General features: G+C 42.7%; 1 protein-coding gene across 1 annotated transcript; it reads right to left on the bottom strand.

The window, feature by feature from the left end:
• SCRN1 (secernin 1) lies at positions 1-25,209 on the bottom strand. Its single transcript, XM_080974966.1, has 9 exons — positions 25,203-25,209; positions 13,630-13,789; positions 12,536-12,717; positions 8,723-8,925; positions 5,830-6,024; positions 5,202-5,367; positions 2,849-3,029; positions 470-629; positions 1-224 (listed from the first exon to the last, which is right to left on the bottom strand). Exons 2-8 carry the CDS (start codon positions 13,786-13,788, stop codon positions 471-473), a joined length of 1,245 nt encoding a protein of 414 aa, XP_080831092.1. The 5' UTR covers position 13,789; positions 25,203-25,209; the 3' UTR covers positions 1-224; position 470.
• Positions 25,210-26,277: the final 1,068 nt, after the last annotated feature.

The following is a 26,277-nucleotide window of genomic DNA, read 5'->3' on the forward strand; positions in this document are numbered from 1 at the left end:
GCACACCGTCAGTGAAGGCCCTCTTTCCATAACACACACAGGACAACACAGGAGGGAAATAAAAGGGGGGAAAGGAATGTGTTAATTGGATACAGCTACAAAGGAACTTTTCTCTAAAAAGGGGGAAATTTCCTCCAAAAATTCGGCAATATGGCGAGAATATCTTTCAAGGCCTGAAGAGCTTTATGGTCTTCTTATGTGAAGGCTAAAGGTGTCTATGGTCACTGAAATGAGAAAAAGCAAAGCTTTAATATTCACTGTTAATTACAAATGCAAGTTTAAATGCAGGGTGGGAATATCCAAATCCATTAGGAGACTTTGCAAAATAACCACAACCCATAAAACGTCGGGTTCTTATTCGCAATTGCAGATTTGGGAGCGAGATACAAAGAGACTGGACTAAACATTGAAGCCAACTTATATTTCTAAAAAAAGTAGTTATTGGTATGAGGATATAAAAAGGACTCACTTCACTTGAAGAACTTAATTTCTGTATCAACACAGTCATAGAAAAGGTCCTCTACTTCAGAAGGATCAAGAACTTCCGAGCTGGTAATGATGCTCTCCATTGCGTCCAAGCCTTGCTTTTCGAGGTCTAACATGGTTCTTCTCAACTTCTCTCCTTTTTCCTACAAAAATCAATGGCCAGCATGAAACGCCTATGAAGTGTCTGAAAGCTTGATCCAACAGAATCATCTCAAAACTTGTATGTGAATCCATGTGTTAAGTTCAGGGAGAACTTAGGGGCTTTATCTGCTGTGCCGTTGCACAAACATAGCACAACAGTCAAACCACAGCAGTACCTCTGTTGAGTTTATTTAGAAATACCAGTTCCGGAAAAAAGGATGCTTTTGCCCAGAGATCATGTTGAAATAAAAACAAACAGCCTAGTTTACATATTCCTTTCTCTCTGCAATGAAGGATGGAGTATGTGAGTTTAAGATTCGAGGAAGGAGATCTTTAAACATTACACTATAACTCTAGGTGGTGTTTTTTCTGTGGGTCAGTCCAGCAGCACTAGGGTAAATGTTTAACGTCCCTCAACCATGTAGGCAAGGCTTATCACAGCCAATTCTGTGGGAGAGAACCACAGGCTCCTATGTTTATCACCCTCAAAGTTTATCAGTACTGAGGGAAAAAGGACGAACAAGAATGTGCCTTAAGAAGAATGGTAACATTTACTGGACTTTAAAAAGAGCTTAGAGGCCATTTTTGCTTCATACAACAAGTGGGACTGCAACAAAATGTTGCGGTGTAGAGGATTCCTTGTCAGACAACAGTGCCTTTATTGCACGATACTTGCCCCGCCACAATGTCCAGTCTGCCTTCCATGCTCTAGCTGTTTGGGGCTTTCCTTCCCTTTTTTGGATTTATTTTTTCCGAAGCATCTTTTGTACTACCTGCAAACCTTTGAGGGTCCCCCTCACCAATGCCACTTGGGTATGGATGATGCCATTTCACCCATATTAAGGATCTATACTTGGAAAATGAGCTTGCCAGATAGCTGGAATGAGATTTGGAATAAAGCTTCCTCATATGACTTTCTTGCTGGATCCATTACAACTAATTTATGTATTGCTGGAAAGGAAACTCATTCACTTACACTGTACACTTTGTCAAACTGGCAGATTATCAATTTCAGTTTTCAACAGATAATGGTTTAACCCTCAAGACTACTGCACTGGCTGTCTTCCAGACCTAAGCTACAAGTACTTCCTCCTAAACTTCCCGAAGAAACTTATTTCCCAACAGCCAACGGGCCTTTCAACAAAATATCAAATTGCAACAGCTGCACCATTCCTTTGGGACCCCCCCTTAACTTCTTTTGAGAAATCCAAGAGGTGCCCGATCACTCGGGCATCTGGAAATTCGAATGCAAGCATTAAAGAACTGAAATGTCAAAAAGACCACCTCCTCTTGCATGAACCTGCCCAAGCATCATGTTATTCCTAAGGGCTTGCTCTGCCCCTTCTTCATCAGACGTAAGGTGGGTGCTGACCAGATACATAGCCCTATTTTTGAAATCCCTTCCCCTAGGGCAGGGATTGGGAGCTGTGGGCCCTCAGATATTGTTGGCTTTCAACTCCCATCAAGCCCTACCAACATGGCCACTGTTTACGGGTGATGCAACATCTGAAGGGACGAATATCAGGCTCCCCATCTTTGCCGGGGTCTTGCTCATGCAGTTCTTGGAGTCAAGTATTTCTTCCATGTCCAGGTTTTTAGATGTATCTAACACTGGAATTTCGTCAGCTCTGCTGCTTACCTTGCATTAGGAGTTGTTGCTTCCCAGTATGCAATTTGACTACTACATGTTTTTATATCGCTGAGCAGTGTGATAATAGTTCAATGCAATACATTTAGAGCTGAACTACATTTTCAGAAAGAGCACGTGCCACAGCAGTTCCTGAATTGTGTAGCGCTACAAAATGCAAGAGGACTGAATGATGCCTTTAAGTGCATCTGTGTGCCGGGGGGGGGGGGAGAATTCTGCGCACAGAAAACTAGCACTTTAATAATAATAATAATAATAATAATAATAATAATAATAATATCTTTATTGTCATTGCCCCCTTCGGGGACAACGAAATTACTTTAGGAGGGAAAGAAGGTTAAAAATATTTCAGGTGTGGATTTTCCACAGGCAAGGTTATTTTGAGGTGATGGAGATTTTGTACTTGTTGCTCAGATATGAAATATCCTCTCTTTTTAAAGTTTACAGTGACCTAAAAGGGTATTTGACTGGATTTCAAGGGCTCAGGAGGAACGAAACAGAACACAACATGTAATTTCCCCAGATCTTCATTTTTTTAATTTTCACTGGTGTATTTTCAGAGTGCTGGTTTACCTGCTCATTCTCCATGACAGATCGCGCCCACTCGTGTGCTTTGTACAACTCGTGTCTACGGTCTGGCTTCTCCTGGAACCGAGGGGTTTTTTTCACAGGATCATCACTACCAAAAATGGGTGACTGTACTTTTGATACTAATTTTACATTATCAACGAAGATAAAAGGTTTAAATATGGACCTGAAAGAGATCAGAGGAATCACCAATTGTTAGCTAAGGCTACATTTTATATTATCACTTAGCAGTTTGCTCAGCTTGTTTTAAAAACAGAAAGAAAAGAAAAATTATCACACAAACTTCGATGTGTTGCACAAAATAACTGGGCCATCTGAAAAGAGGCATTAACAGTAACACAGAGACAAAAGCCATAAAACAGACTACACTTACTTTTAAACATATTTACTAAATCAGTTCCTTCTAACTGTTTGCAGATTAGGACTTCTCTTTCCTTTGATTGTTAGAGAATAAGCCAGTCTATGCCATGAAGAATAGCTCAGCAAATATATATTATTTTAATCCTGAAATATTCTGCACAGAGCTGTTCTTAAAAATTAGAATAGATGCACAATGTGTTTAGCAACATTTACAAGACAGTGATGCTGTTTTTAAGAAATGCCTGTACAAATTGGTATGTTCAAATCTTCTTTGTCTCCTTTACTCTGGGGCTCCATTAAGATATTTTAGATGAGATCTGTAACACGCTTTCATTAAAAAGGGAAGAACCAGCATTTGGGATTCACTGACATTTGCTTTCGAAGTGCTAAAACTTTTTAGATAGATTTGCATACATTTTCACTTCTCTAGCTTTGAGGAGAATTTTTTTTAATACGAATAAATTGCACCAAAAAGGGAAGACCAGGAAACTGGAATAACAGCAAATCTCCTTCCGAATAATAAAATGCAGCTTTCCTTGAGAAGGAAAGCAAGCAAGTTAAATTAACTGTACTGCTTTCTGCTTATCCTTTGCTTTTCATCCCTTTCATTTATGGAAGATATTACATTAAAGGGGTTTGCTTCTACTCAGAATCTCCCTTCCATTATTGAAGGCGGGACTTTGAACAAGCAATAAATGCCACAAGGAGGATTAAAGGGTAAGACCTACTGTATGGAATGCTAATGAAGAATTATTGATCTTTTCATCAGGAATTGCAAAATGGCTGCTATTTCCCCCAAATACTTTAGAGAGTAAATTGAGGTTCTCATCAACTGCAGTCAGTAGAAGAGCTGTAAACCCTTGTTCTGAAAATGACAAGAATGATCCAAAGAATTGCATTGATGGAAAACAAAGGATATGGCGACTCAAAAGTGCTTCACTTTACACCGATGCTCTTAAATAGTCTTGAGTGAAGTTAGGCGCATGACCAAAAATGATCCACTACATTCACATTTACTTTTCTTAGGGAAACTTACCAGCCTATTCAATATATGATCCAGTATTCTCTCCTGTTAGAGGTCTTATCCACACTTAAGGAACAAGCCTTATGACCTATAGATTTTTAGGTAAAACTCTCTAAACAGCAGAAGTAAACATTCAAAGATGTCTCAGTGCTAATATTCCGATGGAGGGGAGAAGTAGGAAAGGACTGGCAGAAGAGAGATCTTGATGAACTATTTTGCATGCAGTTTACAGCAAATGGATTAGCAGAGTGTGAATAAATGCTGATGCAGTTAAAAACACAATGCAGCTCTAGCTCTCAGGCTCAAAATGGTAGCTAGGAAAACAATAAATAGCCCAGATGCAGCAGGAGCCACTGTAGGAATTTCTGCTGAGTCAACGTAGCTTCTACGTACTTAGTCAAAGGCAGGATGAAACAGGCTAATAGGGTTGCCATGTTAAAACTGAAGTAGGTTCTGCCGTAGGTCAGATGGCCTTCTCAGTAGTGGCACCCACCCTGTGGAACGCCCTCCCACCAGATGTCAAAGAGAAAAATAACTACCAAACTTTTAGAAGACATCTAAAGGCAGCCCTGTTTAGGGAAGCTTTTAATGTTTAATAGATTATTGTATTTTAGTGTTTTGTTGGAAGCCGCCCAGAGTGGCTGGGGAAACCCAGCCAGATGGGCGGGGTATAAATAATAAATTGTTGTTATTATTATTATTATTATTATATCAGCTGACTTGTTTGCCGTTTTGCCTTCCCAACCTGCCTTATCTAGACTGAGGGCAGCGATTGCAGAAATGGATTTAGGCAAAGAAGAGACCCTTTGATTGCTTCCCTGCATCGATTAACTTTGCATCAGTAAACAACGTGGAATCAGCCCGATAAATAAGTTTTTAAAATGCAAAACTAGAAATTAATTTTTGAGGCTTGAAAAAGTACTGGCAGCCTGCCAGGCACTTTCTCCAATATACCTTGATGGATCTGGTGTGCCGGTAAAATAATGGATGCATGGGGAACTAAGATTCTGAGGTAATACGGACACCATGCTTGATGTAGTAAGAAAAGACTCTGAATCCACACATATACCACCAGACTTATCCCGCAAGATGTCAATCATCATTTCCACAGTGATAGCGCCTGGAAAAATATCAAAACAGAGGCATTAACAGGGTAATAAATTTAGGTCTATCCTACACTGCTGCTCCTCCACTGGGCAGAGGGTTGGATTCAATGGTTGGGTCCCTTCTCAGTCTGTAACTCAAACTGGTTAATCCCATAAAAGGGGGGGGGGAGGATCTCTAAATGTTAATAAGTGATCAAAGTTTTGCTAACATTTACACCATCAGAGGCACTGATGCTTCCATAGGTCTCTTGGCTGAAAGGCAGCCAAAGATCTCCAAGTCTCTCTCGCTTACAAGAACATGCATCTCTAAAGCATCACTTATACACAGAATACACTCAAGGTCTATATGACGTTTTCCTTCCAAAAAAGGAAATGCATAATCTTACCAACAGAAGTGAAATGTTCAAAACTCAGTTCATGCTTTTGGCTACAAACTCATGTATCAAAAGTGGAGTAGTGGTGGATTTTCTACGTACCTTCTTGCTTCTCTAGGCTCTCCTTCCCCAAACAGCAATCTGAATGGTTATCAGCCTGAGAAAATACTTGAGTAAAGTTGAACTCTGTATCTGCAGTCCACCACCCTTGACTTTCCGCATAACTTCTAAGCTCAGGATGCTCTGCATCAATCTTTGTAGTTAAGGAAAGCTGGTTGCAAATGCACTTGACTCCCTCTATGAAAAAAAAAATCATTTATTCTATTATCATTCATTAAATGCAAATTTAAGCTGAATCTATTTTACATCGTGCAATATCAATCAATTAGGCATGCAGAGATCACGAAAAGCGGGTGGCAAAATTCATTTCCGTTGGGATCACCATTCCCAGTCAAATACTTTTGAGGATTATTTGTAAATAATGTGCAGAGTGAATCAGGCATCATCACACCTGATCGTCAGTCTTACAAAAGACAGAGGCCTGGATCCAGACTAAGTCAATGAGCCAAGTTAGTCATGACTTAGTTGAGCTGAAGTTTTATTTATTTCAACTGGAACTAACATAGTTCGCTTCAAATGCAATATGCTAATGTAGGGGACAAGAGCAGGAAAGAAGTAGCTCCTCTCCATCCGTAAGCCCATTAGCTCTGTGAACCAACACACTGCCTTTCATGATGCAGAGATGATCATTCAATGCAGCATGAGGTCTTCCTTCTACCCAGTGGAGCAGGAAAGTGCAGTAGTTATCTTCCCAACCGCCCCCAAAGGGATCTTAAAAGAGACAAGGACCACCTCTGTGCAACAAACTCACAAGGGAAACCTACAGAAATAATTACCAACATGTATCTGTGTTGGTGCAGTCCAAATAATTGGTGCATATCGCTTTTCTAAGACATATCTTTGGGCTGAGGCACAGGTCAATTCTGTGTCCAGGGCAGCTGTTTACCAGCTCCATCTGGTACGCAGGCTGAGACCCTATCTGCCCGCAGACTGCCTCGCCAGAGTAGCACATGCTCTGGTTATCTCCAGCTTGGACTACTGCAATGCGCTCTACATGGGGCTACCTTTGAAGGTGACCCGGAAACTACAACTAATCCAGAAGGTGGCAGCTAGACTGGTGACTGGGAGCGGCTGCAGAGACCACATAACGCCGGTCTTGAAAGACCTACATTGACTCCCGGTACGTTTCCGAGCACAATTCAAAGTGTTGGTGCTGACCTTTAAAACCCTAAATGGCCTCGGTCCAGTATATCTGAAGGAGCATCTCCACCCCCATCATTCTACCTGGACACTGAGGTCCAGCGCCGAGGGCCTTCTGGCGGTTCCCTCACTGCGAGAAGCCAAGTTATAGGGAACCAGGCAGAGGGCCTTCTCGGTAGTGGCGCCCGCCCTGTGGAACGCCCTCCCACCAGATGTCAAAGAGAACAACTACCACCAAACTTTTAGTAGACATCTGAAGGCAGCCCTGTTTAGGGAAGCTTTTAATGTTTGATGTATTACTGTATTTTAATATTTGGTTGGAAGCCACGCAGAGTGGCTGGAGAAGCCCAGCCAGATGGGCGGGGTATAAATAATAACATTATTATTATTATTATTATTATTATTATTATTTCCCTTTTCTAGGACAGATACAAGAGAACACTTGTCTCTTTCGGTATAAGACCATATAGTGTCACCAAAATTAACTTACTAGTTGCTGAGAATGCTACTACGTACTAGAAAAATGGACTCGAGAGCAAAATATGAAGTCTACCTTACACCTGTGGTGTCACAGGAATGCAGAAAGCTGCCTTATTTATAGGAAGTCAGAGTATTTGTCCATCAAACCAAGTATTGTCTATTCTGACTGGAGGTAGCTCTCCAAGGGTCTCAACTAGAGGTCTTTCCCAACAGCTGCCGCACGATCATTTTAAACTGGAGATCAATGCAGCAATCCTATCCACACTTACCTATAAGTGAGCCCCACTGAATTCCACAAGACTTGTTTCTGAGTAGGCATGATGAGGATTGCCCTGTTAGCATGCTGGCCAAGGACTATGATCAGATACAGTCCTATGTGCAAACAGAGCAAGTCCACCTTCCTTTCAGTGGAAGTGCTCACATTACTGTGTGCGCAAAAAAGTGCCATCCATTAAAACAGGCACCCCCAACCAGCAGCCCTCCAGATGTTTTGGCCTACAACTCCCATGATCCCTAGCTAACAGGACCAGTGGTCAGGGATGATGGGAACTGTAGTCTCAAAAACATCTGGAGGGCTGAGTTTGAAGAAGCCTGCTGTAGAGGCTCCATATGAGCACGAGAGTATACGAAGAACTGAGCAAAAAAAGGGTTTGGATAAGGCCAGCTGCACAATTTGTCTTAAAACTTAAAAATGATTTCTATGTACACTTACAAGCCGGAACAAATTTGCGCGTGGGAGACTTAAATTTGATGGTGCACCATTTTAAAGGTTCAGTGAATGTCAGCGACAATCTGAAGCTGACATGAAAATGTCAGCAAGTCAGAGAGCCACAATTTCAAGGGATAGATGTGAAAGTAATGTGCACAATTAACCTTGAATGGGAGAACAAGACCTGCAGATAGAAAAGATCTTTGGTCAATCAACTGTTATTTCTGCTTGAGTGAGAAAAACAAACGCCATACAGGCAGAAACAGATTTCCTAATGCAGAAAAAGCTTTCTGAATCCTGACATAAAATTCAACCAAGCCAATATGTTAGAAACTTCCAGAAATTGTCCTTAAGGTTGACAATTAAAAACAACAACACAAAACCTGCTTTAAATGACATACTACCATTACAATCTAGAAAGCAGGAACAAACATTAAATGGAAATAGGAAATTCATTCATGAACAACTCATCATCGCCATGGCAAATGTTCATGTACTCAATTGCTTCCTCATAAATAGCAGGTTGGGATAAAAATTACAACGGACCTGTAATGTTCTCTGCTGCCCAGTGTTTCCCAACAGTCTCCAAGACCCAAGCTTCTTTTCTGTCCACTATCAGATACGCAGTCTGGAAAGCATGGCATACACTCCCATCTTCGTAATAATTGCCTCCTTGGCCATGCTCTTCCAACAGAGAGACAATGACATCCAAGGCTTCTTTAGCTGTTCCACCCCTTTCTAGACCAAGCCTGGGGAGGGAACCAAAGGAGGTGGGGAAGAAGCAACTCAACTACAGCAACAATGGAAGGCCATGTCAAAGCAAGCTTACCAGCCTGACAAGTGATAAAACAAAATCTAGAATAAGATCATCATTTGGTTTAGCAATCATGAACCCGACTCCCAAAGCCCCATTAAAAGGTAAAGGTAAAGGACCCCTGGACGGTTAAGTCCAGTCAAAGGCAACTATGGGGTGTGGTGCTCATCTCGCTTTCAGGCCGAGGGAGCTGGCCTTTGTCCACAGTTTCTGGGCCATGTGGCCAGCATGACTAAACTGCTTCTGGTGCAACGGGACACCGTAATGGAAACCAGAGCGCACAGAAACACCGTTTACCTTCCCGCCGCAGCGGTACCTATTTATCTACTTGCACTGGCGTACTTTCGAACTGCTAGGTTGGCAGGAGCAGGGACAGAGCAGCGGGAGCTCACCCTGTCGCAGGGATCCGAACTGCCAACCTTCTGATCGGCAAGTTCAAGAAGCTCAGTGGTTTAGACCACAGCACCACCCACGTCATCATTATCCCTACCGGAACAATCAATTTAGTTTAAAATATTTGCATCCCATTACCACACTTAGTTCATGAACACTAAGATATGTAGTAAAGCACTAACATACAAGAACATACAACACTGTATTATTTATTTAGTAGTAGTAATAGTAGTAGTAGTAGTAGTAGTAGTAGTAGTATTCAGTGGACTAAGCCTTTGACAGGGTTGTCCTGTTGGCTCTGCAGGCTATTAGGGAAGATTTATTTTGTAGTAGCCTGAGGACAGTTGTCACAACTGTATCATTAAAATGGTTTGAAATGGGCAATAGTTTTCATTTTCATCATAGCGTCCTGCTGTGACATGGAACAGGATTTTTTTATTCAAAATGAACCAGTGGTCCACTGTGGGGTGTAGTTGGTTTTTTAACTGTGCCTGTATATTCTTTAGGGCAGGAAAAGGGACTTGAGATGTCTACGTGCTCCATTTTGCCCTGTCCCACCACCAATTTACTAAATCAAAACAGAATGTTAGCAGATAACATTCCTACGTAGCTGAAAAATTCAGAGGAATTGTCACAGGGTGAAATAAGGGAACTGGAACTTCTGATGGTCATAACTTAACCTCGGCCCTGTATACCTGAAGGAGTGTCTCCACCCCCATCATTCAGCCCGGACACTGAGGTCCAGCACCGAGGGCCTTCTGGCGGTTCCCTCCCTGTGAGAAGTGAAGTTACAGGGAACCAATGCTGTATTGTGTTTTTAATATTTGGTTGGAAGCCATCCAGAGTAGCTGGGGAAACCCAGCCAGATGGGTGGGGTATAAATTATTATTAGCATTATTATACCTCACCCTGCCTTTTATAACCTAATTAAAATTAGCTCCTTTAGTAAGGACCAAAGCAAACTCTTATTAGAAAGTTACATTTCAAACACCCATAATTTTGATTAGTATTAGCCTGCTGTTGCCATTAGGGAATTAATCCCAGAACCCATTCATGCTGGAGTATTTGGATATAAGCCGATTTATTCCCATTAAAGTCAGTGACTGCCAGTCTCCTGCTGTTTTTAAGTTCGAAAAGCAAAATGGATTTGTGAATAATAAAAGTGCCTCCTGTTCATAACAAAGTGGGCAGATAAAAGAAGATTCCAGCGTGGAAATCTACATTGATTGAAGAATGGAAAAGAGGAGCTTAATGTACAAAAAACCCAGCTTATTAAATATACTTCTAATCAGTCATGTGATGAATTGATCTTCTAACTAAACTGAACGGGATACAACTGTGTTTTCCCAAAGGAGGATTCAAATCTTGCAAGGACAGTTATAAGACCTGCACGCTTGAGAACTGCTTGCAACGGGGAGAATTCATGCAAAAAGAGAGAATCAGGCAGACCCAATCAGCTTGCTTAGCAGTCTTGCTTGACAGCTTGTCAGATGTCAAACAGATAAACAACTATTTGACTTTCAGAAGACATCTGAAGGCAGCCCTGTTCTGGGAAGTTTTTAATGGCTGATGGTTTACTGTGTTTTTAATATTTTGTCAGGAACTGCCCAGAGTGACTGGGGCAACCCAATCAGATGGGCGGCATATAAATAAATAATAATAATAATAATAATAATAATAATAATAATAAAATAATAATAATAATAATAATAATAATAATAATTAGCTCCAACAACAGCCTATAGCCCTATTGAATTTTCTAGCATGGAAGCCAATCTCATTTCTTTTCCACCCTTTCCTTCTTAGTATCTCTTTTCCAGCCATAATAGTTCTTACTGACATTAAGCTAATCTCGCTGTACTATACAAACAAGACTGGCCAGAGGAACCATGTCAATCAAGCTGGGCTAGAATAAAACGATTTTCTGGAGCTCATTCGTCAGCACTTGAGTCAACGGCAAATGGCTTTCCATTGGAATGCATGAGATGCAGTATGCCTGACAATGATTTAATTATTCCAGAGTCCCCGGTCCCCCACCTCCCCGCCTTGAAGCACACAAGCAAGAATTCTAAGTCACAGTAGGCTGTTTTGAAAATGAAGACTAAAATGAAGCTCATGGGCTGTACAGATTTACAAAGCAACTGCTGCTTTTAAAAGCACATTAGGTTGTATTCCGACTTTTTGCATCTTGGCAGATCCATTTTTTTAAATAGGAGTGCCCAATTATTACTTTAAAATTTGTGTACCGTGCTCGCCATTCCCAGAGTTTCAAGACCAAAGGATACATCACATACAATGCTAAAAGGCACAGAGACATGGCAGTTCATGTATTAAAGATGAAAAGAAACACTTGCATTGTACTTCATGTGTAAAAGCGCACAGTGTTTTTCCATATGTGGACCAAAACGGTGATGTTACCAAGAGGAGGGTTTGATTTTCTGCTATTTCGTACAGCTGATTCATTGCTCAGAACACTTATCAGGCTACACAACCCATCCACCATGTTGTTGTTAATCACCCACGGGGTGGATTTGATTTAAATCAAACCCATTTAAATCACTAGTTGGTAAGACTTGATTTAAACAATTTTTTTTACAGAAAGACTCATTCTTGCTGGTATAACCTTAATACTTACAACCAGATGAAGGTTTCATTTTTGGAATAATAAATTTTCAGAGTAGTTTTTACAGTTTTTACTGATTTGGTTATGCTATCAGAAATACATATACTGATCATTATGAAATTACTGTGAGGTTTAATAAGTTAACTGTTTATATTTGGACAACTTTTCTGCTGTACGTTATTGGAAGGGAAAAAATAATCATTTCCTTAGTAACAATTTATTGAACTAAAAGAATAACATTATAGCATATGTATCCATGTTTGTTAACTGATGCGATTAAACAATTAAAAAAAACCTTAGACTGACTTTTAGCACACATGAAAAACTTAAAACAAATCCTTATTTCCTGATGAATAGCCTTTGGACTACAATGTAACTTAAACAGAAAACTATATTTAGAAAGATTTTTACTCCAAAAGAATTTTATTTTAAAAATCCCATTTAAATATAAAAAGAAACAGATTTAAATTGTTTTTTTTAAATCCTTTAAAAAAAAAATCATTGATTTTCATCCACCCTGATCACCCACCTGACAAGATCCATTCCTAAGAGAGCTTCAGTTTCTGAGGCTGGTTCTTTGGTGATAATGGCTTCATTGGTAATGAAGACTCCATGTTCATTTGCCCCCATTTCTGCCCCCCAAAGCCAGGAAGGTCTGCTCAGAGCAACAGCGTTGGTCTTGGGCACCTGGTCAATCTCAATGTATGTGCACTACAGTGGGGGAGAGGGAGACAAGACCTCACTAAATCAGATTACATTTCTCCATAGAAAGTACAGTGTTATCATATTGACATGTCACCACAGAAAGATTTTTACTTGCCACAGGTAAGTGGCAACTTACAAACTCGTTTTAGTGTATCCCAAAGGATCTCTCACCAGCCCCAAAGGTTACCCAATTCTAGCTGCAAAACTGACCATGAATACACAAAAGATACCGGACAAAAATAAAATACAGGCAAACATGTCACTTTCCATTGGATTTCAACATGTACTGGTAGAGGAGCGATGCATGAATTTCTAGCACTAGAAGAGAAAAATCCATTTGATTTTATGACAGATGTTTTATATCAAATACGCAGCTGGTTATGATAAGCAGGTTCTCTAATAAAAGCATATACTGTATGTTCAAAAATATGTCAGTCCTTAAAAAAGGGGGGGGGACTTCATAAGGGGAGCAGAAAAGCAAGAGTATGTGTATCTCTGTTTCTGTAGATTCTGAAATAATCGTTCATCAGAAAGCAGAATATGCCATTTTTCTGACTAAAGTCTTTGTTGTATAAACTGCAATTTGACCCAGCTGCTGTTAGACTGGCAGTGCCTGGATTCAAAATACAGGGGGAAAAAGAATGGTCAGTGCTCTTCATTATGAAAACAAAAGGAAAGTGACTTGGATAACTCCAAGGTATTTGTGAGCCAAAGACAGCAGGCTCATTTTAAGATTCCTGCTTTCAATTGATGTATAAATTTTCACCATCAGGTAAATGGATCCAAAGGTGAGAACAGGAGAAAGAGAACAGAGCAACATGCCATTTTACAATATTGACCGTGAGAGTCTATATGTCACATCTGACAAACATGCCCTTTGTCAAACCCACAAATTAAGTACAAAATAAAGCTGTTTACCTCAACTTTGCATCCTGGATCATGAGTAGCAGCAGCAAAATAAACTATTTCCTGTACCTCGTCCCTGGGCCGTGCAGAATTTTTCCCAATGACTACAAGGCCATCTTTAGTGTGTGGTGGGAACGCAACAAAACAGTAACTGGGAGGTGCCAGAGCCATCCTAGAGAAAAAGGGATATTTTAGGATCATAAGAAACTGCCTTATTCCAGGCCATTTTATTTCTCCATTTAACCAGGGCTGGTCCAAAACATTTTGCTGCCTGAAGCGATGCAGTAAAATCGAGCCTTTCTCACAGGGCATTGTGCCCAAGGTTGATCAAGTTATTTTGACCCCTGAGGCAGAAAATCCCAAAATCACCCCTGCTGGCAGCAAAAACAGAATAAGAAAGAACAATTTTCCGCCTCTTTACAAGACACATTATCTCTTCACCATGCCTAATGATAGGGCCAGCCGTACAGCTACCCCAGTATTGCATTTGCTGTCTGACAAGCAGCTCTTTGGGGTATTAGGCAGAGAAAGGCCTTTCCCATCACCTGATTCTTTTAAGTGGTGATGCCAGGATTAAACATGGGATCTCCAAGATACACAAAGGATTTGCTCTCCCACTGAGCTACAGACTCTCCCCAAATTGGTTAACTTGACCAAACTGGCATTTGTCTGGTTGCTATTCTTGTCTCACCAGCTAAATAATCCCATTTTAATGAAAGAAAGTCATCCAAAATAGACTTACTGCAGCTCAGTAAACAAAGTCTTTTGAGTGTGAAAGGAGAATGATGGAAGAATTAGTGGAAAGAATAGTTGGATCTGCTTTAATAATTAAAATAGATTATTTTCTCTTACAAACAACTATAGCCAGGTACAGTATAGCCAGGTAAAATGTACTTCCTAACTCAAATGTTTTAGCAGAGAGATAGGCAAGGATTTTTAAGTACCTGCCACACCTGAGACAAGGTTACTTGGAAAAATAACTGGTGCTCCCTTATAATCTCAGCCCCACCAATTAACTGACTGAAGCTTTAATGCACTTAAGTCTACTTGTTTCCATTAATTAACGTCTGCAGCCCTAATTGGATATACATTAGCAGAAAGCTGTGTGTTAGTTCTTTTACTGTCTTAACTTCCTCAACAGAGAATTGTCTTAAATAATTGGAGAATACCTGACACATCTTGTGCTATTAGTGACCAACTGCCACAAAACTCTGGACCAATATTTTGGCTCAGTTCACACATCATGTCAAATCATGATTTGCAACCAGCTGCCATTGGTGGTGGAACCTGAGAACTCCAAACTTGTGGCAAAAAATCATGCTTAATGATTGAAATCCTCAAAAACATACCCATTTGTTGCTATGTTCTCATCATTTAAAGACTGCAATTGGGGTGTTGGTATTTTTGATGGCGTTCTATCTTTAACTGTTCCTGAAGTTTTAGGATTTTTCTGGGCTGGGTTTTGATTTTATCACTGGATACTATTATTTATTAATGCTTGTATTTTTGGGTTTAAATTTTATTATGCCTTCTGTATTGTTGGAAGCTGCCTTGAATAGGCTGTGTCCCAGAAAGATGGTTTATAACAATGTCTTTAATAGTAAATAAAAGAGAACAAGAATAAGACACTTTGGGTCAAAGTGGGCTGCAAACCATAGTTTGGTATAATGTCTGAAAGGGCAACCGGTTATTTATCTATCACACTTCAAAGCATCTCAGAGCAATTACATTAATTTGAGCCAGTATTCAAATTGGTACTAATACAATTAAAAACGAAACAAAAGTAAAGCAAGCAAAATAAAAGCCATGTTTTAAAAAATCAATAAAAGCCTGAATGAATAAAAATGTATTCACCAGTAGCCAAAAAGGTATCTAATGAACTGTAAGGCGGGCATCCCTGAGGAGACGATTCAAAAGTTGGGGTGCCACCACGGAGGGTGTCCTGCCTTGCCTCAGATGGCAGCGTCTGAGAGGCAGCCTTTGAGGCAGATCTTAATGTTTAGCAGGTGGGCCGGAAACATAATTCTGTCCAATCTCTGCCTCTGAAGGTTACTACACTATACAGTGGTACCTCGGGATGCGAACAGGATCCGTTCCGGAGCCCCATTCGCATCCTGAATACAACAAAAGATGCGACTGAGCGTCTGTGCTTGTCGCGTTTCGCCGCTTCCGAGCATGTGCATGACATCATTTTGACAGCCTGCGTATGCGCAAGCAGTAAAACCCGGAAGTAACGCGCTCCGTTACTTCCGGGTCGCCGCGGAGCGCAACCCGAAAAGACTTATCCTGAAGCATATTTATCCCGAGGTATGACTGTAGTCAGAATGCTGAGCAAAAGGAATCTGAAAGCAGAAATGGAGTTCCAACTTATTTGCTCGTGTCTGTTAGCAAAAAAACACATTTTGGGGGCTCTAAGTTTAGCCTGGCATGATATTCAAAGTGGGCCTTTGACCAAATAGGTTGCCCTCTTCATTGTCTTCACACAAACACAACCCTACGCACAATTCAGCGTTTAACTATATTCCAACATCACCAATTATTTGATGCACTTTTACATTTCAGTGACACATTAAGTTGGGGGGGGGGAGAGAGAGGAATCCTTACCAAGTTCCTTGCGTTGGCCATGCTATTTAATAGAATTTGCTCTATGAGCTAGTGCCATCACAGAGCAAGCTTCCAGCCTCTGATCCAACATAAATAAAAATGGCCTCAGCTCACACAGCAAGGATGCGGACTATGACATTCACCACTGGGATGGATGCTGATTCCTCTAGTGTTATTGCAACAGCTAGAGAAGCTGTGTTTCCCCAGCCACAAACTGTTCATTGTGTACAATACAAAGCATCACTCACTTTTTAAAAGCTTGATGGGCATGCTGCTTGCGATTATATCCCTTGTCTCAAAAGGCATAAATCCACAGAATGAGGAGACTGATACATCTTTCAAAAATCCCAGGAGAGCTGAACTGTATTATTCATGCACAGTTAATTAGCTCCAAGACACAATTTTAGCAGGTTGCTTTGATATAGATCTTATCAGACAAGACAATGGTCAGAATGCAATATCCAATTCCCTTGCGGCTACCTGAAGTGACAACTTTCAAGTGATTTCTCACCGTCTAGTGCTTCTTGATGAAAATTAATCTCAAGGGAATTTGGCTGTGTGCTGCTATTTTTGCTGCTGTTTGTGCAGCTAATGCCTTTTCAGTTACTATGCCAATGTGCTTAAAATAGGCTGGCATGCCGAAGAGTAAATAGCTTTGATTAACATGTAAAATGAATTCTTTGTAAGACATTTCAGTGAGCCTAAATGGGGGGGGGGGGGAATTATTTATTTATTAAAATAAGAACCGCCGTCAAGAGCTCATCTGCACAGATACTCAGGGCTGTCTCTGGGACTTGTGGCTTGCCAGCCATAGCATGAACTGAGGACTGCTACTGTGGGAAGCAAACTTTTATTTTTCTTTCTTTCCTTTATACACATATCTGCATCAATGCAAGGCTGCATTCTCTGACTTGTGACGAGCACAAGGTACGCTGCGAGACTTGGCAAGTCAACAACTCCTCATGCTGCTTCTTAAGTTGTTCATATGTATATTAAAAGTGTCTAATTCTCAGCTCTAATGACTTTTAATTAGAGTGTGTTTAGTCTGCTTCCATTATACGCTGAAAGATGTGCAGGCAGGGCTGGTAAAATCAGCACACATTTTTAGCCCGGGAAATAGGTCAATACTTTGCAATGGTTTGCGCCGAAACAATGAGATTGCAAGCTGAGGAGGTGGGTAGGAGAGCTGGGGTTTTGTCTACCAAATTGCCTTTTGTTTCAGATGGCTAGAGCCATTAGCTTCTGCTGCAAATACAGTCACTAGGAAACAGCCCACAAAAAGCCCAACCAAGTGTGGGAAAAGCCAATCTTGCTTTGCAATGTGAACAATTGCTTACTGGACTGAATGGGAGGGTGGTCTTTAAACACTTTTTCCACTTGCTTTTCTAATTTGGTGCCCTTTGTTTCCATGAAACAACCTCGAGTTGCTCCTTACTACCTGCTACACGTTGGGGAACATTCAGGCATGCATATTCAAAACAAACCTAGACTAATTAGTTAAGAACCATATGCTGGTATAAATGGCTTGGGTTATACGGAAGGTTTTTTTTCCTTATCAGTATCCTCTGTTCATGTTTCTTGAGCAGTGGCAAAAGGCATAAGCTTTGCAGGAAAGCATTTGTTCAAAGGAGACTCATTTTTCCTATTAAAAGAACTTAAGGCAGGTGGGAGCATTTCTGCTGGGAGAAAAGCCTGCATGATGAAACAATAAATCACAGCTCTGCTACCTTTTACATTCCCCTTCAGGCAAAATGCAAGTATAAATAGTACGACTGGGTTACCATTTTCTTTATTAAATATGAATATTTCAAAGTGACTTGAATTCTTAATGCATCTATGGTTGCCAACCCCAAATGCTCTAGAAGAGAAATTCAGAATCTCCACATTCTAAAGGGATCTTCTTGTGCACAGTAATACATATCAACTATCTTTGTAAATACACAGGCCCCGATTCAGATAGAATCACAGAACTGTAGAGTCGGAAGGGACCACAAGGGTCATCTAGTCCCTGCAATACATCTATCTTTTGTCCAACACGGGGCTCAAACCCACGACCCTAAGGTTAAGAATCTCATGCTCTACCAACTCTGCCACGCTCACCATTCTTCAGCTCCACTCTCACTATAGGGTGACCCAATGCAGAGATAGTCAGGAATCCTCTGGGAACTGCATAAAAAGGCGCTGTGGTCTAAACCTCAGAGCCTCGGGCTTGCTGATCAGAAGGTTGGTGGTTTGAATCCCTGCAACAGGGTGAGCTCCCATTGCTCAGTCCCAGCTCCTGCCCACCTAGCAGTTCGAAAGCACATCAAAGTGCAAGTAGATAAATAGGTACCGCTCTGGAGGGAAGGTAAACAGCGTTTCCATGACTGCTCTGGTTCGCCAGAAGCGGCTTAGTCATGCTGGCCACATGGCCCGGAAGCTGTACGCCAGCTCCCTCGGCCAATAAAGTGAGATGAGCGCCACAACCCCAGAGTCATCCGTGACTGGACTTAATGGTCAGGGGTCCCTTTACCTTACCTCCAATATCAAGCAGCTGCACCATCTTTGAATTTCAAGGCCACGCAGAAATGTGGCAGCTCTTCAGCAGTACACTGAAGCTCCCCTGCAAATACACTACAGCCCCTATACCCGAGCATCTTCCAGAAACAGTGCAAAACTTTGGATGGGGCTACAGTCTCACCCAGTATAATTTAAGGAAGGGGGGAATTTTCCCTTGTCAGTCAAAAAGACTTACAGAACAGTTTACAAATGTCAGCCATAAAACAGTCCCTGACCTCATGCTAAAAGGGCATAACAAAAGGGAAAAGGAACTGGGAGAGAGGAAGAAAAAAAGGCTACAGAATCTTAGGTTACAACATTCTACAGTAGTACCTCTGATTATGAACTTAATTCGTTCCAGAGGTCTGTTCTTAACCTGCAACCGTTCTTAACCTGAGGTACCACTTTAGCTAATGGGGCCTCCCGCTGCCACCGTGTTATTTCTGTTCTCATCCTGAGGTAAAGTTCTTAACCCGAGATACAACTTCTGGGTTAGCAGAGTCTGTACCTCGAAGTGTTTGTAACCCAAGGCACCACTGTAGTTCCAATGATGCTTACACGCTGATGGTAAGTCAAGAGTTTCTGACTTCCTGTGAACCAATCAATAGCATACTCATGCTGCCTAAACACTGCCAATTCTCTTCTGGTATAAGTGGGATCAACAAACCAGGTAGCCTTGGCTTCCCATTATACCCAAGACAGGGTTTTGCGGTCCATTTCTCCTTTAGAAGCCATGGCTATTAGCCAACCTTTAGTCGTGTGGCTTACAGATCAGATCATGGGCTTGTTAAGTAGCAACATACCACAATCCTCAGTTCATATACAATATCCTTCCTGGCATAGGTGCCAACACTATAGGGCCCTGGTCCCTTCGCCCCCCAATAAAATATTTAGGGGGGCTGCCCCCCAATATTTTCCGCAGGTTGGCATTTTCCTCCCTCCCTCCCTTGGACAGCCACATGCAGGCAGGCAGGCAGAAGAGGCAGGCCGGTAGGAGAGGTGAGCAGGCGAGGGGGGCAGAAACTTCTTGTGGGGGGGTGAGAGGCAAGTGGGTGGGAGGAAGCGGAGGCCTGTGCCCAGTTTTGTGCAGCAGAGGAAGGTGCGATCCACAGAAGTGCAGGGGGGGGGCAGAAGTGCAGGGAGCAGCCCTCCCCCCAATATTTTGTTCAAGTTTGTGCCTATGCTTCCTGGTTTGCTTATTCCACTTATGCCAGTGGAGGAGTGCCATGGTAATGGAAATATGCAGCAGCACTCATGGTAATTAAGAAACTTGTATTGATGCCTCTGGGACGATGCAGGCTACAAATGAAATAAATAGGTGAGCAAAATGAAATCAGGAGACTGGAGAGAGATATATATATTGTTAATTTATTTCAAATCTGTATTCCAATTAGTTTAGTTCACCCTCAAGGCGGTAAATATAGCTAGTATATTTCGCAGCGGTAATTGCTATTTCATGCGACACATCAGCCGTTGAGATCTGCAGAGGAGTGGGAGCTGACTGGATTCTGCAACTTTTTGCAAAAACAACAAAAAAACCCAACATTTTGTACCAGCAGGATGGCAGTCACATTAATCACATTCCTATCTATCAAACGGCGTCAGGATTTGCTACAATATGCAAAACAAGTCTCTGCTCTAATAAATGAATGTCACACAAATAATATTGCACAGTGGCTGAAACTTTCTCTCTGCCCGCGTCTGCGCTAAGCCACACCCACTTTTGTTATTATTTATTTTATTTTTTCATTAAATTTATATACCACCCTTCATTTGAGGATCACAGGGTAATTTACAGTATAAAAACACAAAAATACATAACATAATAACAAACAACAACACACACACCAGTTTAAAAGGCTATACAGTGGTATCTCGGGTTAAGTACTTAATTCGTTCCGGAGGTCCGTTCTTAACCTGAAACTGTTCTTAACCTGAAGCAACACTTTAGCTAATGGGGCCTCCTGCTGCTGCCGCGCCGCCGGAGCACGATTTCTGTTCTCATCTTGAAGCAAAGTTCTTAACCCAAGGTACTATTTCTGGGTTAGCAGAGTCTGTAACCTGAAGCATATGTAACCTGAAGCGTATGTAACCCCGGGAACCACTGTAGATTGTTTAATTAGCCACAGGCCTGAGAGAAAGAGGAACGTTTCTGCCTGGAGATATGCAATGAAGGTGTTAGGTAAGTCTCCCTGGGAGCTCTGCTCCACCTCTGGTGTGTTGCGGCAAGCTAAACCATGGTTTGGCTTAGCAAGCTTTATGAACCTGGGCTCATGGTTTGTTTTGCTCCAGATAAATAATGAGCTGTAACCAATGTCTGCTCTTTGTTTAAAGTTCAAGGCAAATCACAAGCCTGCGTTCAGAAGACATGTTAGCTAAGATAGACCTAGCTCACAAGAGCAAAATGTCTGTAATCTCCATTCCAAGAGCCCGTACATCTGTGCTAAGCCATGGCTTGTCTCAGTCTTACACACTTTGAAATGCTACATTTGAACTGCAAAAGAGATGTTGCTGGGCAACCAAATGCTTCTACAGTTCCCAATGGTCTGAGTTCAAGAGGTTTGCAATGCTCTGTGATAGTGGGGTCAGACATGGAGTTCTCACTATTCTTCAGATTAGGGAGAAGCAAAAGATAATTTACCTTCGTTTGCTAGATCACTAGATGACCTGCAGCAGACAAGAAGAGTCTGACTTCTAATCTTACCATATTTTTCCGTGTATAAGACCAGGTTTTCCCCCTAAAAAATAATGTCAGAAATTAGGGGGGGCCTCTTATACACAGATATATCTCCCCCCATTTCCTTAAATCTGAGTCCCCCCAAAAAGGGGGCGTCTTATAGAGGAAAAAATATGGCATTTTATTTTATACATGAGGAGCAGCAACAAAAAGGCTTTTAAAAATAATCTGTTCGAATTCCAGATGTTCAACAATTCAGCTGCAGATTTTTATTTGCATATATAGGCCAGTCATCCCAGTGTATGACTCACAAAGTGCAGCAAGCAATTCCGCCAGACTGCAACAGAGGAAGTGATGGGAATCAGGGTCATCCCATTGGCTCTGCTGGGAGACAGCTATAATTGGCTCCCCCATCCCCTTCTAGCTGGCCATTAGAAGGACTACTATTTAATGATTGGTGCCTGAGTTTACCTCTACCCTTTTCTATCCCCGCCACTATTTCCCCCCCCCCCTTTGTTAAACATACATAAGATGTTCCGAGAGGCATTTTTTTTGGGGGGGGGGGTAAAAATGCTTTGGAGAAAGTCTACACCCCCTCACCTCCCATGATGCCACTGGCTCAAACAAGAGGTTCACACAACCAGGAGTTGATGAACCCTCATGAGTTCTTGTAAAGTAGAAACAAAGTTTTCTCATGCATAGCCAACTCACCAGGGGTCTGGCAATAATCTCTACCAGAATGCTATACCTCAGTAGCCTTCAGCAGATTGTGTCTCAATGAGACCTCCGTGGAGCGATGCCACTGCGTGATAACAACGCAACACATGCCATAGGATACACACCTGCAAAACCTTGATCACTGTGGTACCAACAACATTTATTAACTGTAATTTAGCTGAAAAATTATGGCTATGGAATAATACATGGGGCGATTCCTCTATCACAAGCTGCATACAAGCCACTGCTGCAAAAAAAAAGGCAGGATGAACAATTTTTGGATACATTAGTGAAAGGCGTTTATAGAATATAAGCATTGTTACCCTCCTGATAAAAATACAGTGTGGAAAGAATCTAGCAGCAGCTCTGCAATAATTCTAGCAGGGTGGACTTTGGTAATATGGTGCCCTAAGCAAAGGCAAAATTTGGCACCTCTCCCCTTTAAATATTTCTTATTTTCACACACACACACACACACACACAAACTTCATTTTGGTACACTTGCTTTTTAATGTCTCTTCTCAGTGGGTACCTGCATAAATATCAGGTTGTTAAAATTTATTATTATTATGCACCCCCTTGGCTCGGCACCCTGGGCAGATAAACCACCCACACCACCCTAAATCTGGTGCCGATTCCAGAAAGGATCTTCTCCATATGAGCCACCAGAAATAATTACAGTGGTACCTTGGTTTACAAACTTAATCTGTTCTGGAAGTCTGTTCTTAAACCAAAGCGTTCTAAAACAAGGCATGCTTTCCCATAGCAGTGGGGGACTCAATTTACAAATGGAACACACTCAACAGGAAGCGAAACATGTTCTTATTCCAAGGCAAAGTTCACAAACCAAAACACCTACTTCTGGGTTTGCAGCGTTCTTAATCCAAGTTGTTCATAAACTAAGCTGTTCTTAAACCAAGGTACCACTGTATACTGAAAGCCACATTCCCTTATTTTACATGCCAGTGATGGGCGGGGCCAGAGGCAAAAGTGGGTGGAGCTAGTAGGCTAGCTTCTACACACACCCATGTTGTCCTCTATCCAGGCAAGCAAAGGGCACTATGACTATCAGAGGTCAAGGACACATCCAGGTGAACACACTCATAGAATCTAACTGAGAAGGAAAGTATAATGGGCACTACTACAGGCACTTATACAGAGGTAGCCCACTGGGCCTATGCAGCTGAGTAGTTCAGGGGTCAGTCTAGAAACCCACTAAAATATCAAGGTCTTGCCTTACAGGGCAGCACAGCTACACAAAGGCCAATAGTGCTTTAAACTACAGATCATGAAGATCTAAAAATAACCAGAAAACCCCATTTTGTGAAAAGGAAGATGCACGTGAATCTCCAAAACCCACAATGCCATTTCAAAACCATAACCTTGAACTAAAAGCTTGTTATTTTATGTAAGTAGATCAAACAGTGGACAGAGGGAGAAAACATTTCAGTAAAGCCCAGTACTTTAGCCTTGAAGAACTTTTGAATTAAAGTCCCAAAGAGACCACCTGAGCAGGTGCATTTCTTGCAATTATTAAAAACAAAAAACCCCACCAGGCAGTAATAAACCTACTTTCAGTTCATGTTCCAGTATTCACAATTTTAGAAAAGAAAACCATGATTAGCAGCAAAATCTCACTTTACTACTTGCAATCTGTGCCCACGCTCATATTTAAATAGGAAGGAGCCAGGGGCCACAATGAAAAGCAAGTTTGTAGAAATGATTTCAATGAGTCAGATGAAGCACAAAGGCTAGACTATATATAGCAGGCAGCCATATTATACTTCACACTAGATTCTAGATAGACATCACCTGTTAAACCTTTGTAAATGAGATAGGAATTGCCAGAAAACCACAGGAAGAAGCAGTGGAACTGATCTAAGGTCACAGAAGATGGATGGGAAATGCCAGAAGGGCAGAAAGACACTGGGGCAACGGGCAGTTAAAACAGCTCAGGAACTTAGCAGCAACGGAGTTACTACAGCTAGCAAGCCTACATTTCCACCCTGCAAGCATCTCTACAGATACAGCTCCACTACACTACAGCATCTCAGCATCATGCATCTGCCCTTCAGTTATACACCCAAAGCCTGAGTGAATTAAGACTGTTCCCCCAGGCAGGAAGCTACACACCCAGGGGCAAAAGGTGAAAGGGAGGTCTGGGGTGAGGTGGAGGCTCTTCCCATCCAGTGAAGAGCTGACCAGGGGGAGGCCACTAACACATGCAGCGGAGAGAGGAGCCCAGCGATGAGTCATCAAGTGCAAAGATCAAGGAGGGGCAAGAGAGAAGTAGCCCTAGGCAGTGCTATTTATTTTGGAAAAGGTGCTGGAACTCACCTCATTCTCTTAAAATGGCAAGGGCACCCACCTGAGAGGTGCCGAAACTCAGTTCTGGTGAGTTCTGCCGGGGGGGGGGGAGTCCTGGCCCTAGAGCTCATAGGAGCCAACTCCTAGGGGCCAACGTCCCTTTGGGCCCCCAGTTAAATATTGAGGGGCCCCGCAAAATGGATGGGCATTGCCATTCAAATAGGGTGTGCGAGCCGTATCTTGTGATCCCTTATGCAGGGTGGGGTTTACCTGAGCCGGCCCCCCCCCCCCCTATTTTATTCAAGTTGGCACCCCTGCTAGAGCTCGTTCTCCTGATTTCTGGGTTGGAGGAGAGGGAAAGCGTTTGTGTGTATGTGCATGAGGGGGAGGATGGGAAAGCCAGGAGGTGACCTGCCTCTTTGCAGAATCCCCGATGGCTGCACCTGCGAAAAAGAGAGGCCGGCGAGCAGAAGAAAGGGCGCATCCTCGGCGAGCCCGGGCCGCGGCTCCCCATGCAGACGGCGGAGGCGGCGGCAGCGCACCTGCCGGGACCTCCAGGTGCGCCCTTGAGGCCGCCTCGCTGCGATGGGAGAGACCTTGGCAAGCGCCGCCGCTGCCTCCCTCAGTCGACGAACAGTGGCTGCCGAAGACGAGCAAACCCCCAAAAAGAGACGCCCCCGGAGCGCGAGAGAGAGAGAGAGAGAGAGAAAGAGAGAGAGAGAGAGAGAGAGAGAGACCTCACCTTGCCGCTTGCTCCCTTCGGGCTTCTCTCCGCCTGCAGCTCCGTCTGCGTGAGGGCGAGCAGGCGGCGGCGGCGGCCTCTCCTCCCAGGTAACAGCTGCGCTCCGGCTCACGTGAGCGGCCTGCCAGCAGGGAGGGAGCCAGCAGGCGCCGCTGCCTCCTCGCGGCTCAGCGCCGTCGCGTCTGCGCAGGGCTCCGCCTAGCGGGCGTGCAGCTCCAGCCGTGGGAACAGGCGAGACAAGGAAGCGGGAGGGTCTTCTGGCCGGAAAGGGGCGTCTGGAGTATCCCTCCGCTGGCCTGGGGAAGGACGGCTGCGAGGAAGAAGCCCTTTGGCTTCCGGCTAGCGGAAGCAGAGCTGGGTGATGGAACGCTGAGAAGGGCGCCTCTGAGCATGCACAGAGGGACGTCGACTTCCCGCGACTGCGCGGCGTCTGAGGGGACGGCTAGGAGGAGCTCGAGCTGCTGCTTAGCTCCTTGCAATGCCGGAGTCGGTTCGGCAGCGATGTGGCCATTGGAAACAGCCCCGCAGCCTCAAACCAACGAACGACGGGAGCCGCCATGAAGCACATAACTGTCAACTTTTCCCTTTTCTTGCGAGGAATCCTATTCGGAATAAGGGAATCCCCTTAAAAAAGGGAAAACATTGACAGCTATGATGAAGCATCCCTCTCTTAAGAGCACTGCAGGGTTTCCTATGAAGAGCAACGGTCTCAGGGCACTTTTAAGGACTCACACATTTCTTGTGATAAGCTTGGATTAGAGCTCATTTCATCAGATGCATTAACTGGCGGGGGGGGGGGGAATACGTATTTAAAAACACACCCATGTAAGGAGAAACTATTTTTTATAGCATTACCTGACCTTTTCAGAAGGTATCACTTGGTTTTCCGAGAGTTTACATGTTTTTTTAATCAAACGTAGATTTACCAAGCTAAATGTCATCCAGTCACACAAAGAATAGCAGGTTTGAATTCCTCACACCCAAAACACGTTTTTAAGACCCCTCACTGAAGAAATTTGCACAAGTTTCGCCCCCCCTAAAATTGCACGCCCTGGTGGCTGACCTCTATTTCATG

Source organism: Podarcis pityusensis, assembly GCF_964106645.2.
Source record: "Podarcis pityusensis genome assembly, chromosome: 12".
NCBI lineage: Eukaryota > Metazoa > Chordata > Lepidosauria > Squamata > Lacertidae > Podarcis > Podarcis pityusensis.

Coding starts and splice junctions, on each gene's coding strand:
- SCRN1 (XM_080974966.1), bottom strand. CDS start 13,788: ATGGCTCTGGCACCTCCCAGTTACTGTTTTGTTGCGTTCCCACCACAC. Junction 12,718..13,629: donor ATCCAGGATGCAAAGTTGAG/GTAAACAGCTTT, acceptor CCCCCACTGTAG/TGCACATACATTGAGATTGA. Junction 6,025..8,722: donor GGCAGCAGAGAACATTACAG/GTCCGTTGTAAT, acceptor TTTTTTTCATAG/AGGGAGTCAAGTGCATTTGC.